The sequence below is a fragment of the Empidonax traillii genome, unplaced genomic scaffold (genome assembly GCF_003031625.1).
Source record: "Empidonax traillii isolate 1590-97213 ecotype Southwest subspecies unplaced genomic scaffold, ASM303162v1 scaffold311:size671644, whole genome shotgun sequence".
Classification (NCBI taxonomy): Eukaryota; Metazoa; Chordata; class Aves; order Passeriformes; family Tyrannidae; genus Empidonax; species Empidonax traillii.
This window is the reverse complement of record NW_020955504.1, coordinates 234,496-250,248: the sequence shown is the minus strand read 5'-3', so window position 1 is coordinate 250,248 and position 15,753 is coordinate 234,496. Positions and strand designations below refer to the sequence as shown.

Here is a 15,753-nt window from a genome sequence, read left to right as displayed (position 1 = left end):
AAGACTCAGAATAATCTTATCATTATAGTTAGCTATATTTTATTGTAGGCTTTTGTTCTAACCAGACTCTTCACAGTGCTTTTAGCACTGTATTTATTTATAAGTGTGACACACAACATGAGAATCAGAGAGAGTTTGGTCTTTGAAAGACTAGATGTAATTGCTTCTCCTCTTGTGTTGAGAGTTCTCCTAGTAACATGTGCTAAACTTTACAGCAAATTAAAAAAAAACCTTCTGCAGATAAGCATAACTTAATATCCTTCATGTGAAGAGAAATGCCTTTTTCTGCTGTTATTGATGCACTTCTTGAAGTTATTATTGGAGTATGCTCTTCCAGGCCTTTCAAATGTCAAAATGGAGTCTTAAAGGACACAAAAATATTTAAAACTAAGTTTTGAGATGTCTGTCTTGAGGCATAGAATAAACCAGCCTCAGCTGTAAGCTTTAGTCTAACTAAAAGACACACTTGAATTAATACAGCCCTTGTGTGAGGACAGCAATGATCTAGAAAGTAAGGGTATACAAGAGCTACTATAAGTTTTGACACAATACTGTCAGAAACACCTCACAACTTTCACACTAAATAGCAAATTTCTATAAAATATTTTAATGACACATCCAGCAGTGATTCTGAGAAAGAACTCAAACTAGCAGGGTTACAATTTTTTTTAAAGAATAAATTTTCCTGAAACCAAGTACCAAACATTCAGATATGGGAATTTAAAGTTAATGGACTTTGAGAAAAAAAAGTAATTGGACTGAGCATTTCACCACTGATTTTAGTGAAAATCATGCATTGTCAATTCCTCCTTGAATCACTCACTCATCATTTAGAAAGACGATCTTTACAGAAAGACTGATCAGGCATTGGAATGGCCTACCCAGAGAGGTGGTGGATTCACTGTCCCTGGAGGTTTTTAAGATGAGGCTGGATATGGAACTGAGTAACATTATCACAGTGGGGTTGGATCAAGGGTTGGACTTGATGATCTTGGAGGTCTCTTCCAACCCAGTTAATTCTATGATTCTATGATCCCACATCTTAAATGTTAGCTTGGGTTCTGTGAGACTCAAGTATTCTGTATGAAAAACTGGCCTCACTCAACAAGATCTCTATCAAAATGGGACAAAACATCTTCAATGCTGAAATCCTATCAGTCCACTGGCCCTCCCCCCTCAATATATATTTCAGTAATATCATGCATGATGGGCTAGAGAGGGGTGGAGAGGTTAAAACAATAAAAAATAAGTGAAAATTTCCTGCTATTTAGATAAACATGCACATATAAAACTAATTGAGCTCTTCCTTAAATTGAAGGCCAGTAAGAGAAACTCACTTTTTGACTTGAAAAATTCTTCACAAAATCACAGTGTTTCTTTTTTTTTCAATAGTCAAAAAATAGAAGAAAACTACTAACCTTCACTTCTGGGCACAGGCTCTGTACCACCTGGTGTTTTATCTGGCATCTCTTCAGACATAGGCTTTGTAAAACCTAATGGACACAAAGCAAAAAAAGCATTCTCCATCAAAGCCAGTATGCTCATGGTCCCTGTGAAGCATGGATTTTCAGCTTTCAGCATTTCTGTATTCGTATGTAAGATATATCAAGAGGTAAAACTCACTAGGGGTTAACTGCAATACCATTCAGTAGACACTTACCTGGATGTACTGCCAGGTGGGAGGCACAAAAGGACCCTAATTACATCTGCAGAACTTCTGTCTTTGATTTTGTATGTTTTTTCCCCCCCTTAGTTTATTTCTAAGGAGAGGTCTATGAACTGGGATGGAAGAGCTGCTTACACTCACATACTGCTGAAGTTAACAAGAGAGTGACCATGTGGAAGAGTCACATCAGCCTGCATTAAACAGAAAATCCTATTAACTGAAGGCTTTACTACATTGTAGAGCAGCAATGTTTCCTCCATCACAGCAACGGGCAGAGAAGAAAAGGCTTCTCAGGAAGGCAGTGAGCCCGTCTCCTCTTACAGCAGTGTTATGTACCCTCTGTGGTACTGGCTGATGGTCAAAGTGTGGCTACCACATACTGACTAGGATTTTGTATCCTCCTTTTTAGCACCTTTGAATATTTTCCCATCATCAGTAGACTGACATTCAATTTTACATTAAAAAAGCCTCAAATCAGATAGGATGCACAAGGAAAAGACAAATTAGAAAGAGGAGAATTCTCTACCCAAAGGAGACTGTGTGCCAAGTGGGGCAGGGACTTCACCTCAGCTGACAATTCACCTAGCTCAGTGCTATGTACAGCAGTATACAGCACTGGTAGTATTAGCAATACACCCTTAATTCCTAATAAAGTAATTCAATCATCTAGTTTCTAACAATGCAGAGGCAAAGAGCAGATTTGGCATGAAGATTTCAGACAACCAGCAGATCCAGAGTTAAGGGAGACCTCCCTGGATCACCCTGCAGCAGAACTAAGACTGAAGTCCAATAAATGGCCTTCTTTTCCCCTCTCAAATTATTTTGCTTTCAAATCCATATGGCTTGTTTTGAATCCTATCACCACACATGAAATGAAAATGTTTCTGCCCTAGTATCCAATAAAAGACTTGCGTTTACATTAAAACCAATCCATACAAAATACCTAAGATTTCTTAAGCAATTTAAGTCACAAAATAGTATTTTGGGTGTGTTATCCAGGGCTGGTATATGTATCATATTTAATTCAATCTACATAAAATACTTAGAAACTTAATTAGACACATGAAGCTAGAATCCACTAGCACATCTTAGGGTAGAAATTAATTCCTATTTAGCTGATGGAAACTCAACTACATATGATCTTCTAAATCAGCCAATTAATCTCTACTCAAGACAAAATTCCACCAGGTCTTACTTAGGAATTACTTTGTCCTTAACACACATGTTTTATACACACAACAATACACACACTTAAGATAAAGAAGATGTTTGTCTAGTTCATGAACTCCCTAAAATTAATAGTGATAATGCTTATCCACCTGAAGGTCTGAGTTTATGAGTTCATAAGCCACAGCTGGACAGTGTCACAAACTCAACAAACAAGTGTGCCCACAATGAAGGTTTTAAACAATTATAAACACCCAGTAGTCTCCTAAGCCCTTTATAAATCTTGTGTAAAACAGAACTCATTGTTCAGAAGACAACTAAAAAATAAATTTGCTCTTCAAACAGATTACTCAAATTTAATTATCTATGCTTATCATCACAAAACAGTTGGCTAGAATAAATTCACCAATTAATTCTAAAACTTGGCAAGCTCCTTTCTAAGCCTTTGCATTCAGTGATGCACCACTGTTCACTGTCTTGAACATTGCACCAGTTTATATATAAAATTCCAGTTATCCATTGCTTTACTAGGGGAGTTAATAGAAACTAGTTAATGACACAATGCATTTGAACAAAAAAATTACATCAATAAATACTATATTTACTATATTTTATGTGATTAATTTCAAAATCCAAGAAAATGTTTTTGTGAATTTTAAATTCTAAATAAATCATTTAATATCATTTATTCAGGGAACTACAGGTTTAAAACGGAAAAACATGGATATCCGCATTTTTTCTTTCAGGTTTTGGTTGGTTTGAATTGTGTAGAATGGAAATAAATATATAAGTAAACTTTACCATGAATATGTTCAAGGAGTTACTCCCTGACAAGATAATGACAAAAAACAGTAGTCTCAGAAATAATTTGGAGCTTCTTTACTGACATTTTAGAGGTACTAATATAAGCACAAAAAAAACCCCAACTTTTTTCTTGCCTCCTCTACCCTGATTTTTATTTATGTAAGTCAAATTTTTCCTTGTCTAAGGTAGGACAACATTTTCTACTTGACTTTCTAAGGAAACAGTAGCCTTGATTTTGTATTATCAAAACTCAGTACCAATAAAGCATTACTACTACAAGTAAGACACACACCAACAGTCAATGGAGTCTTCATCCCTCTCTATGGAACATGATCTATCATTCCCAGCACAAAAACAAGGGAGATTCAAATGGGCATTGAATGACCCCCTTGGCATTTTTAATAATGGAATAGTAACTTGAAAGCTGGATCATTCCATTACTGCACATGAACCAAGGTATTTATTGAACAGGTTCAGACCTGCCACAACTACAACAACTCTGTTTCAAGAGCTCATTTGGATAATCCATGGCAATTTTAAATACTACTGTGCCACTAATGGTTTTCTACCTAATTCAGCAGCTCTGCATTTCAATAAGTGATAGCAAGGGAAGCTTAACATAATTGCAACAAGTTGAAGAAAGTCAGCCTCTGTGCCTGGTAAATTGCATCTTAGAACACTGCCTAGAAACTCTTAGAATCATAGAATTGTTTAGGTTGCAAAAGGCCTCTAAGATCACTGAGTCCAGCTGATAACCCCACACTGTCAACCCCACCACTAAACCATGTCCTTAAATGCCACATCTACATGTCTTTTAAATACCTCCAGGTGAGGTGACTCCACCTTTTCCCTGGGCAGCTTGTTCCAGTGCTTGACAACCCTTTCCATGATGAAATTTTTCCAAATATTCTTGTCACTGTCTGTAATGGTTTTCAGTAATGAAACAGTCTGAAATTTGTGGCTGTTTTCTAAATCACATAGGAGATTAGTAGTACCAGAATAGTTCAACCAGATGCAAAATTGAGTCTTCAATATTTTCCCATATCGTTGTCAATTAAAAAAATGACACCTAAAAACTGAAGTCCAGTAATGTGGCACAGAACAGTGTTTTATGACTTCTTTAAAAAGCACAGATATCCATACATTTTAAAATCTAAAAAGCATGCTATGCTTTCCCCCCTTCTATCTCATTAATGCAAACCAGTTCCACACTGTTGCTAGAAATTGCAGAATATACTAAACAACTTTTTTAAAAAAGGAAATCGAAAACTCTGTTCCTATTTTCTGTAACACATCGAGTTTTGAATTACTCAAAAGCCAGAAGTCAACATTTAGCATTCCTTTATTTATAAATAAAGTTCCTCCTTCTAATCTAGGAAGGAAATCTCTGAAAAATACATCAGAGTAGGAAAGTAAATCTGTCTCTTCAGTAAGGCCAAGCAGGACTCCTACAAAATCCAGCAGAGAAGCAGCTTTTGGGGTATAAGCTTGCCAGTAAATGTAAAAATGCTCACTTTCTATACAAATAATTTCCACTTACTCAGACAATCTTATTCATAGTAGTGTCCAAAAGTTTGCAATAATTACAAGATCAGTCATATAGAATACCTTATCATCATCATGGCTAGGCTTCGCGAACGAAGATTTGAGAAGGGATCTACCCACGCTTGCTACAAGCGTGCTGATGGCTAAAAAGACCAATGCGAGAAAGACATTATAAAAACATTCCTGTTAGACCAGTCCAAATACTCTTGCAATATAATTATTGATATAGCTTCAATTGTCCCTGAATCTCAGGCTCAGCTATTACAGCATTCTTCATGGCATACTTCATATTTCTGAATTCACCAGTCAAAGCTGCTGCCTACTGCTTAGTCCAAGAACTTTTTCACAGAACATCCTAGCAAGAGAACTGGAAATACATATGCATTCATAATTTATGAATAAACACAGCCATACTGTTTACATTTCTCAATTAAGCAAAACTCCTTAACAGCAACCAAAAACATTCAGATGTATGACTACGCATTTTCACAGGCCATAATCAGCTAGGGCCACCCAAACAGGCATACTGGGAGGTCTTACTTCAAGAAATTTGTCATTCCTTCCAGTAGATTGATTTGCCTTTCAAATCTTGAGCTGCTAAAAATTGCAAATCAGCTTTAAAAAAAAAAAGACCTTTCAAATACAGCATCTAAACCAATAGCATCCTATAGGTGATTTTAAAGGAAAGCATTCAAATTTATGGCACAAGTGTCTAAAGAATACTTTAAAAAAAGCACGCTTACAAAAAATATGGATTACTTGCATTTTACAGACAGATATAGTCCTTGTCTCTTAAATTAACTGTACTCTGCTGAAACAAACAAACCACAAGCAAAACCAACCAACCAACCACCAGTAAGAGTTTCCAATTATTAAAAATCATTATTAATTGAAGTATAACCATTTTCACTTCTAAAATTTCAGGGATAAATTTTCACTGGAGAGAAGACTTCTGTTCCATTCTTGTTCTTTCAGCAATTTATTGCTGTATTCTCAAAAAAGCATCAAGCATCTTGAAAGAAACTATTGTTCATCACAGCACTGTTTGCAGTTGTAACTATGGAATCCAACTATGTATTTATGTTGAACAATGATCGTCACTAACCAAAATCTAAGCTGAACCTTCTCCTGTGTGTCAAACCCCTGGCCCCTAGTCTACATCTGCTCCAAAAAGCTGGAAGTGATCATATTTAAGAAAGTTGGTTGGATTTCTTCAAAAACCTTTGAAATACACTGCCTTAGAGAGACGCTGCATTTCTTCCCCATCTTTTAAAGGCACAACCAACTTTAATATAAAGATTCTATGGTGACTACTTTATTCATGATCAGTATAGATGTCCCCTTAAAACACTGTATTACAATTTTAAATGCAGCCTTTTACAGAATAAACAGTTACTGTGATATACATACAGAAAATACACATTAAACAACTGAAGTCCTAAAGTTTCACACTACATATTGTGCTGTTAACAATAAAGCTATCTGCTGGTTTATTTTTTAATGGTATTTGGATGAGTTCTTCCTTCTGCAATTAAAAAAAGGTGTAAGAGGGGTGGGTAGAAAATGCATATTAGTAGGGTTTTTGACACAAAATATTCTGTAAACTAATAAGGACAATTAGATGCCCAGAGACAGCCTGCCCAGACAGTTATCCTTCTTGGATGAAAGATATTGGATGTTGCATTTCTGAATGCAAAACAACACACAGAACCTCAAAACCAGCACTCAAGTCTCAGGTTGCAGGATGAACTCCAGACTCCAAGGATAGCTATGATAAAATTCACACACACATCAACACGACCAGAACTTGACATCTGCCTATGAAATACTGAATATATCTTTGTTAGACAATAAGGACATCTGTCCCTGATCTGGTTTTTGCCATTTGTTTGCCTATAAAATCCCTTCTGGAGCAGACGCATTGCTTCTCTAAACCTCCTGAGAATAGCTTTGATCCCAGGTCACAGAAATGATAAAAGCAAGTTTATATGCTAACACTAACACAATTCTTTCACATGAACCAAAAAGTGACACTGAAAGAAACCCTAAATAACATTGGCAGAAAGGACAGAAATTACAGGGACACAAACCACTACATGCCATCAAACCTCATCGCTGCTCCTATTCACCACCACCCCTCAGCCTTTCTAAGTAACATGGCAGTATTTGTTTAAGATTCCAGTGTTATTTCAAGTTAATAGTTATTCCTTCAAAATTGCACAGAATTCTAATGGCTCCTTGCATTCCCTTCCAGCAGCACTCTGGATGTGAGTTACAGCTTCCTCCTTCAACAATCCTCTCTTTCAAAGTCCCACAAAAATCTTCCAGTCTTTTTTCCCCTGCACACCAATGCATACCAAAAGATTCCAGTTTTAGCCAGTTTAGCTGTAGTTTGGGGTTTGTGGGGTTTTTTTCTGTAATATGGTACTCATTTTGCTGATTTTCCCAAAGCAGTACACCCTTTCACTTTCTCTTCCACAGAAAGGCAGTAACAGTGGCATTTAAGACAACTGCAGCGAGAGATGAGCTGGTCCAAACAAGATCATCTGATCTCTATTGGTGAAAAGGAGCAAAACCTCCTTCGCACATTTGGCCCATTGGTGGAAGTCATATTATTATCACTCTCTCCTGCCCACTTCTTCAAAACAGCATAAATCTACAGCATCCTCCGTCTAGTTTCTGAAGCTAATCATCCATACTGCAGCTGCAATCCAAAAAACATAACTTTGTGCCAGCAAGCAAAGACTAAATCACAGAATCCCTTTGTCACTTTCATTCTGGTTTCCTGTAATTCGCCATGTTTGAATGTGAAAAACATCACAGATGTTCTAATATAAGGAATGAGCTGTCTGGCTCCTTTGTGGTTTAACTGCTACGCATATGCCTTCTCCCTCCTCCAGTCTCTCCAATAGTTCTGAATCCATTCCCAGAGCTGTTCCAAGACTTTGGTCATGGTTTTCCAAACCCACTAAAAGATCAAGTTCAGCAGCTAATCACCACATTTCAGCCTGCAAGTCAAGACAGCGTATTTTTTACAAAGTAGCACGGGATATGAGGTCTGGGAGGGAATGCGACACAATATTTTCTCCTTCAAATTTTGTACAGAATGAACTTCTTGAAAAGATGAGCCATTCTCAATGTTTGGTCAGTGTCCAACCACATTGCAGGGCTCCTTACTTTGCATATGCTGCTACTATGTCTCGTGATAAAGGAAACCTTCGCCATGGAGTCTTCTGGAAGGAAGAAGAGGGATGAAAACTTTGACACTCCCAGAATACCCTTGTGAAGAATAAGCTCAAAGCCTAATCAGAAAGATGTCAGGTTTAATTGGTGAAATGCATGTATTTCCTGCACATACATATTAACTCTGTACTGATCACAGAAGTTTCTCAGCTCAGCAGAAGTGCCATCTTTTGAACTCAAGTTATTTCAGTGCAGTAGGAATTTCTTTACTATAATTAGGCACTGCTATTTTATTTCTGTAATAATAAACTGTTAATGAGTATATTTGAAAACAGTTATTATACATGTTCTCTTGTATACTTTGCTCAAGATCGACCCTGCATTGCATATAAACAAGCTTCGCCACAGAGAGCTGACAGAAAACAACCCAACGCCTCCTTCTGTGGCACTGGGAAGTCATGACAGCTTTTTCCCAGGATGATGCATCTCTGACATGTAAAGCCACTGGTTCTAGCAGAGCTCCCGCAGGTGGCACTAGCTGCTGCTCAGTGAGGTGCCACACACTGCTCCACTGGCAGACAAAACTGAATGCTTGCAGCACAAGCTGTTTATCCCTCCTGGTCAGCATGCCAAACAAGGGCTATAAATCCTTCTAACTTTCAGATTTCTGAATTGTCCTGCTTATCGCTCGAGTCTGGATTTGGGGTTGAATAGCCTGACAGCTAAGCTACTGTTTATTATAAACCTATTTATTATTATAAACCTTTTGTTTATTTCAAAACTCCCTGTAACCAGAATGAACGGAATTATTTTGTAAAACACCGGTCATTTTTCAAATTATGTACATATATTCCTTCTCTCATGCCTTTGTACAGTGCAGTTAATCTCAGCAGCCCTTCCAGGTCTTCTCTAAAGTTGAAAAAAAACCCACACAAAGAAGAAAATTCCATCAAAAGATCATGTTTCACTTAACATACAGGTCTGTCACTTTGGACACTTTCTTTTGAATCTAAGCCTGAGAAAATAGACAGACTTGGGTAAGGTGGCTCAGCACAGGACATGCCTGACATACACTCAGATGATAAAAAGGAAAAGCAGGATAAGCAGGTCAGTCCCAAGATATTTAGGGACTTCAAGGCAAGTCTCAGCACAGACTGTTATGAGTACAGCAGCAGCAAGTCACAGCTGCTAAGTACAGCTATCGTTATCACAAAATACTGTTGTCATGTACTCAAAGAAATCTGCTACTCAACAAGCATAAAATGAAGCACACAATGTATTTCACACAAACCATTTTCTGAGCAAATTAAGAAAGAACCCCATGTAATGCACTACCTGTAGTTACTCTGCAAAAACCAAGTAACAGCATAGTTTTCATTAATGACATTTACAAAGATGGAGGTGAAACATTTTAATTGAGCTTTAACTGTTTACTGTTAACTTTAACCATTACACTGTTTTCTGATTTCATATTTTAGGTAATACTAATTCTACTGTTAAGTGCTAATTAGGGCCACACAAAGAAAACTGAATTTGAAACAAACCCATTTTAAAAATAAAACGAAATGCCTCAACACAGACAAGAGCACACAGTTCAATATTTTTCTCACTACAAGAGCTTATTTCTAGTTTCCTTAAGCTGCATACACCAAGTGCAGAAATAGCACAAAAAGCACATACACCAGCTACAGCACTAAAGAAGCTAAAGGATTTTAGGGTACAAGTCCTCACATGGCAATATCAGTCAAACCCAGGGCCAGAACTCTGACAGTTGCCAGAAAACTATACATGACTTTTTCCTCAACAAATTCTCTGATACTATTAGAATTTATGCAGTCATTTTGTCATGTCACCCAAGGGAGTAAAACCAAATACAGTCTTTGGCCAGTAGGTTTACAGCTGCACTTCTGCCTTGCTCACCATTCTCCCCTCCAAAATTACACACTTAGATAAGTCCTCAGGTTTTTTTATTAAATCTGCATTTGGTATTGTGACTGGTCACTAGCACCCCCTCTTTTTACATCTTTCTTATGAAAAAATACAACTATAGTTGCATTAAGTCTTGGGTTTTTGTTGAAGTGAGTCCAGATGAGGGCCACCAAGTTGATTAGAGAGATGGAGTACCTCTCCTATAAGAAAAGGCTAAGACAACTGAGATTGTTCATCCTGGAGAAGAGAAAGCGTCAGGGTGACATGTTTGTGGCCTTCCAGTAACTGAAGGAAGCCTATGACAAAGCTGGAGAGAGACTTTTTACAAGGGCATGTAGTGACAGGAAAATGGGGAATGGCTTCAAACTGAAAGAGAGTAGAGTTAGATTAGATAGAGTTTACTATGAGGTTGGTGAGGCACTGGAACAGGTTGCCCTACGAAGCTGTGGATGCCCCATCCCTAGAAGTGTTGAAGGTCAGGTTAGATGGAGCTCTGAGCAACCTGGTCTACTGGAAAGTGTCCCTATCCACAGCAAGGAGGTTGGAACTAGATGACTTTTAAGGTCTCTTTCAACCCAAGCCATTCTATTATTTATTTCTAGTGAGGTGGCACAGCATAAACCTCACTACTGGGTCAAAAGTTCTGGCTTAATAAATGAAGAAAAAAACATTCCACAGCTGGATATGAACTTGTTAAATTTCCTTAATAGTAAAGGTTGATTTATAGTGTACACAGTTAAGAAAAGGAAACCGAAGAGCAAAGAATTTCAGCATTGTTTATCTCAGAATTACTCAAATTCCTTTCAAAGCTCTGAACTTTGCTACAACTAGAAGAGATGCTGATTTGGTGAATAAACAATCACACAGATGCACACATGCAAAGTGTCCCTCTTTAGTCTTTTTCCCATTCAAGTTCCTAGTGCTCAGCAGCTGCTGTTGTAAGATTCCTGGTTAAGGGCAAGGGCTGCTGCTGCTGGTTATCCATGCTGCTCTTGGATATTAAAACAAACAAGCAAACGAGCAGTAACCCAGCTAGTATCCTAACAGTCAATTTTTATTCTCAATTCCCTGTTATACAAGAAAAAACAAGCAAAACAAACAAAAAACCCTCCCTCCAGTCTTGCATCTGGTATACATAATAAAGAACCCCTGATACCTGCTTTCACAGGCTTAAAGTCTCCTCCAAATTGTTTGCTATTAGAGATGTTGTCTGGTAGCACTTATAAAGACACTTCTCATTTTGCTCGGTGCCTATGCTTGAGATACCACTAAACGTCAACTTGGAAAAGACCACTGTTGTGCAAATTCATCATTTCATCACAGGTTCAAGTAATGGAGAAAATAAAATTAAAATAGGCTGCAAGGAAGCAAAGCTGTTGTTGGAGGACAAGGAATCCAGTCACAGCAAAAGAAGTCATAATTTATTTGCAAGGTTATTAAATACACAAAGCCTTAAATTAATTTGAATCCAGTCCTATATGCTGAATAAATCTTAAAGTGATGGGTAACATACCAATGAATTTCAATGTGTTTAAAGAATTTGGTTATGATGGGAGAAACAAATTTACCATGTCTGAATACATTTCACCTTCTGACACTTCCTTTCTGCCATTTCCTTTTCTGTTTCAGGAAATTTCTTGACACCCAGCTCAAGATCACTAACTCCATCATACTTCACAGAAAAAGGGAAACAACCTTGCTATTTGCTTAGTAAGGACATCAGGCAGCGTCTATTATGAAGGGTAGTCTCTCCTGAAATCACAGGGCTATGACAATAATGAAGCGGTTTCTGGGGGTTGTTTTATTTTAAATGAAGGTTTTATAGCCCTCTTACAGAGAAATTCTTGATACCTTAAGGACAGCATAAAAGCTAGTATCTACGGGACAAACAAAATTTGTACATATTTTAACTTTGTGTAGGGCCAGAGTCAAGGCACTGAGATAGGGAATGACATCTTCCTTAACTCGCATAACCAGTACGCAATGTAAACCTTGAAACCACATTCATGGACAACTTGACAAAGAGATAAGGTGCCTCCAAAAGCAAATACTCAAGACCACAGAAAAGCCCAATGTTTTTCAAGAGCACAAACATAGAAAAACCCAATTCAAAGTCAGTTGTTTCAGGGATATTTCTTCTCTTCGCTTAAACACTTTTCTGAAAACTCAATTAAAAAAAACACAAAACACCACAAAATACTGCTCTGCACCAAATTAAAATCACAAGTTTATTCTCTCATGCATATATTTTTCAAAGCACTGTTAGTTTTCTTCCAATTTCACTAACAACAGAGAAATTAGTATGCATCAACTCCAATTAGACTAATTCACCTCCTCTTTAATGTTTGGCTTCACTACGTATTTTCAAAGAAATAACTTCAGACCTCATTGTAGAAAAAAAACACAAAACTTTCAGAATATGGTCATACTGATGAAAGACAAAAATGTCAGTGCTGTCCAGAAGATCCACTTACTTTGTTAAAAATTTTTCTAAATAGTGTTAATTCCAAGTAACAAAGGGAGAAAGGTATTTTTCCCCTCAACTGTAAACTCTTTTGGAGCGCTAAAGGTGGGGGGAGGAAAGATACAAAGGAATGTCTGGCGTGGCATTGCTGATGTTTGTTCATGAAGGGGAAGCCTACTTAAAACCAGGATAATTGATAAGTATCACTTTATATGTGGATCTTTCACTACTTTTGTCTCCACAATGCACAGTAACACCGTTACATTTATAAGGAAAGAATCAGACACAGATTCACCATCAGGAGAAGGGCTCCTACAAAGCCCATTTGTGTGTTTCCTTCAACTGCAATTGCCTGAGTACGGCATTACTGCTGAAATGAGACGTTTAGACACGGGCTTTATAATTATTAGACAAGTAATACTCGGTTGGCTTTTCCAGAAACTGTCATTTGAGCAGCTAGCCAAAGTACAGCCATGCATAACAAAGTTACTTACGTAGGCCCTGTGAAACACATTTTTTTACCCACAGCCCTCAGAAAAAGTCCATCTAACCTTTTGACTACAATCAACTGTCATTAATGAAAATTTTGGGGAGTTGTTTTCATCACAGAGTACGTAACATTAGGAAATAACAGAGCAAATCACGTAAAAGAGGCAATGGTTAAAGCTTTCTGAGCACTGACATTTTCCAGGCTCCCGAATGCCGCCAAACCTGGCAGCCCCCCAGCCCTGGCTTACGCAGCTGACGGTAGGACCCCTTCACAATTCTCCAGCTTCTCCTCCTCCCTGCTTTGAGGATACATACATCTGTGTGTACATATCTATATATATTTATATACACACTGCACACGCACATTAAAAAAGAGGAAATTAGTAACAGACAAAATAACAGCCCTGTGTACATTCACTTGCAATTTATCCAAATGAATGGCCTCGTAACTCGGGTTGTGACATCTCCTGTAGAAACACCCCACTATTTATCAAGCCACTCCAGAGTGCCACTGTTGCAGCATGGCCTGCAAACAACATGCTTTTTAGAGCAAAAGTTTGCAGTTATCTACACAACACTCTAAGTAGTGATGGAGAAATCAGAACCCTCTCTCCGTATATTAGCTTTGAAAAACATGTCCCCAGTTCAGAGTTCTATAACTGCAAGCCTAGCCCAATTGGGTTTTGTGTCACGGAATTGCATATACAGAGCATAGAGAAACTTTAGAGTTTCAAATTCCATTCCTGCCTAATCTCTAACAAAACAGGTTTTCTATATGCATACATAAAAACATGCATATAGATATTCATTGTAAAGCATATGGAATATTAAATGAAAAAGGGTTAGATATAGAAAGGAAATTATTTCACTCACCCATGATCAGCCCAAGTAGAGAGCCTAGGAGACTAAAACTGTTAAAAGAGAAACCACACACAGTAACAATTTTCAACCTGCCACAGTTTCCAAAGGAATTTGAATAACCATTTTGACAGAAGCAGCTGACAAGCTGCTGAACAAACATTTCTTTGGGTTTAAACTGCAATATTCTCTAGAAAGAGAAACTCCATCTATATAAACATATAAAGCTTCTTATCTCCATTATTCTTTCTCAGAAAAGATGGATTTCTTACTAAACACTGCACGGCCAAATGCAGACCTTCACTGGCCCCAGACAAGAATACTAGCTCCATTTAGAAAAACATACATGAGGAAAAAAATCATGTCACTTACAAAAATTATAGTTGGAAAGGTAATTTCCTTCAGCTGAATGTTTTTGTCCTTTCTAGATCAGTCTAAGAGACATGATTTGATCAAATCAGTTGTTTATAAGTAATTCTCAGCAACTGCATGGAGTTTGAACTATTGTGCACTTTGAGAGGACTTTATTCCCCTTCTCAGAAAATAAAAGAAATAAATAAATTAGCTTTCATACATGGAAACAAAGAAATACCTATTTTGTACTGAAATAATAGTAATCTGACATTGCCTCATGGACATTTAGAGTATGCAATCATTGAGACTTTCAGAGATTTGCAAGATTCGGAAACAACTATAGTAACTCACAGCTTGTGCTAAGAGACACCTTTTTTTGGTGACCTACACGTTGTTTTGTAGCCTTCAATAAGATAGGAGAAAAATCATCCCAAATTCTGTAACTCTTTAGGGTGAAAGTTATTTCAAGGATAGTGATCATTAGGAAGCATCAGGTTTGAATACATGTTATTAAAGGATAGTCAATAAAGGGTTTCCAATCATTTTAGCTTATAGTTTTAGAAGGTATTAAGATTACAAAACTTTTAAAATTCCAACAGTAACAGACACTTTTCATCCAGAAAAGGAGTCCAGATTCTCCTCTCTTCACCTTTTCCACCTTCTTGCACCAGCAATGAAGGTCACATTTCTTATCTTTCCATTTTAACCACAGTGAATAGTGAAGCTTTTTCTCCTTCTACACACTTTGTAGAGAATCAAAAACAAATCATGCATTCAGCTTTCCCTGCTCTGTCTGGGATGCCAGAATTACTGACAAAGGGATGTCTCTTTCCCTATCTATTCCCACCAAGAAAAATTTTACTAGACTGAAAGATGGATCACATGTACTTCAACAACAGTAGAAGGCAGCATTAAGGGTAATCAAGTATTTAATTTCTATCCTGAGAAAGATAAGGTTACGAAAAAGAGCAAACAGGTACAAAAAAGGAATTCAGGTCTCCTCAATTAATAAAGTTAAAATGAATATAATTACCCAAATGATGTCAAGAATTGTCAAATGACATATTAATATTATGCTCTGTATTAAAAGGGTAAGAGAGACACCTTCAAAAATAAGACAACAAAACACTGTACATGAAATCCTATAGCAAAACTGCATGTGAAATCTTACTGCAGTAAGAAATCATCAGACACACTTCCATTTTTATAACATGTATATCAACACTGTGGTTCCAAACAAATAAAATTCTTGAGTTACAGTGTCTTCCCACTGGCAAGGCAATACATCAATGCA

At 37.3% G+C, this 15,753-nt stretch overlaps 1 protein-coding gene across 1 annotated transcript in view; it reads right to left on the bottom strand.

Moving 5' to 3' along the window:
* PLEKHG1 (pleckstrin homology and RhoGEF domain containing G1) overlaps positions 1-15,753 on the bottom strand; it is a 133,451-nt gene that overhangs the window by 92,863 nt on the left and 24,835 nt on the right. Inside the window, exon 3 of the mRNA XM_027891171.1 lies at positions 1,419-1,493. Coding sequence (XP_027746972.1) covers positions 1,419-1,479 — 61 coding nt within the window. The 5' untranslated portion in view covers positions 1,480-1,493. The remainder of the gene's footprint in view (positions 1-1,418; positions 1,494-15,753) is intronic.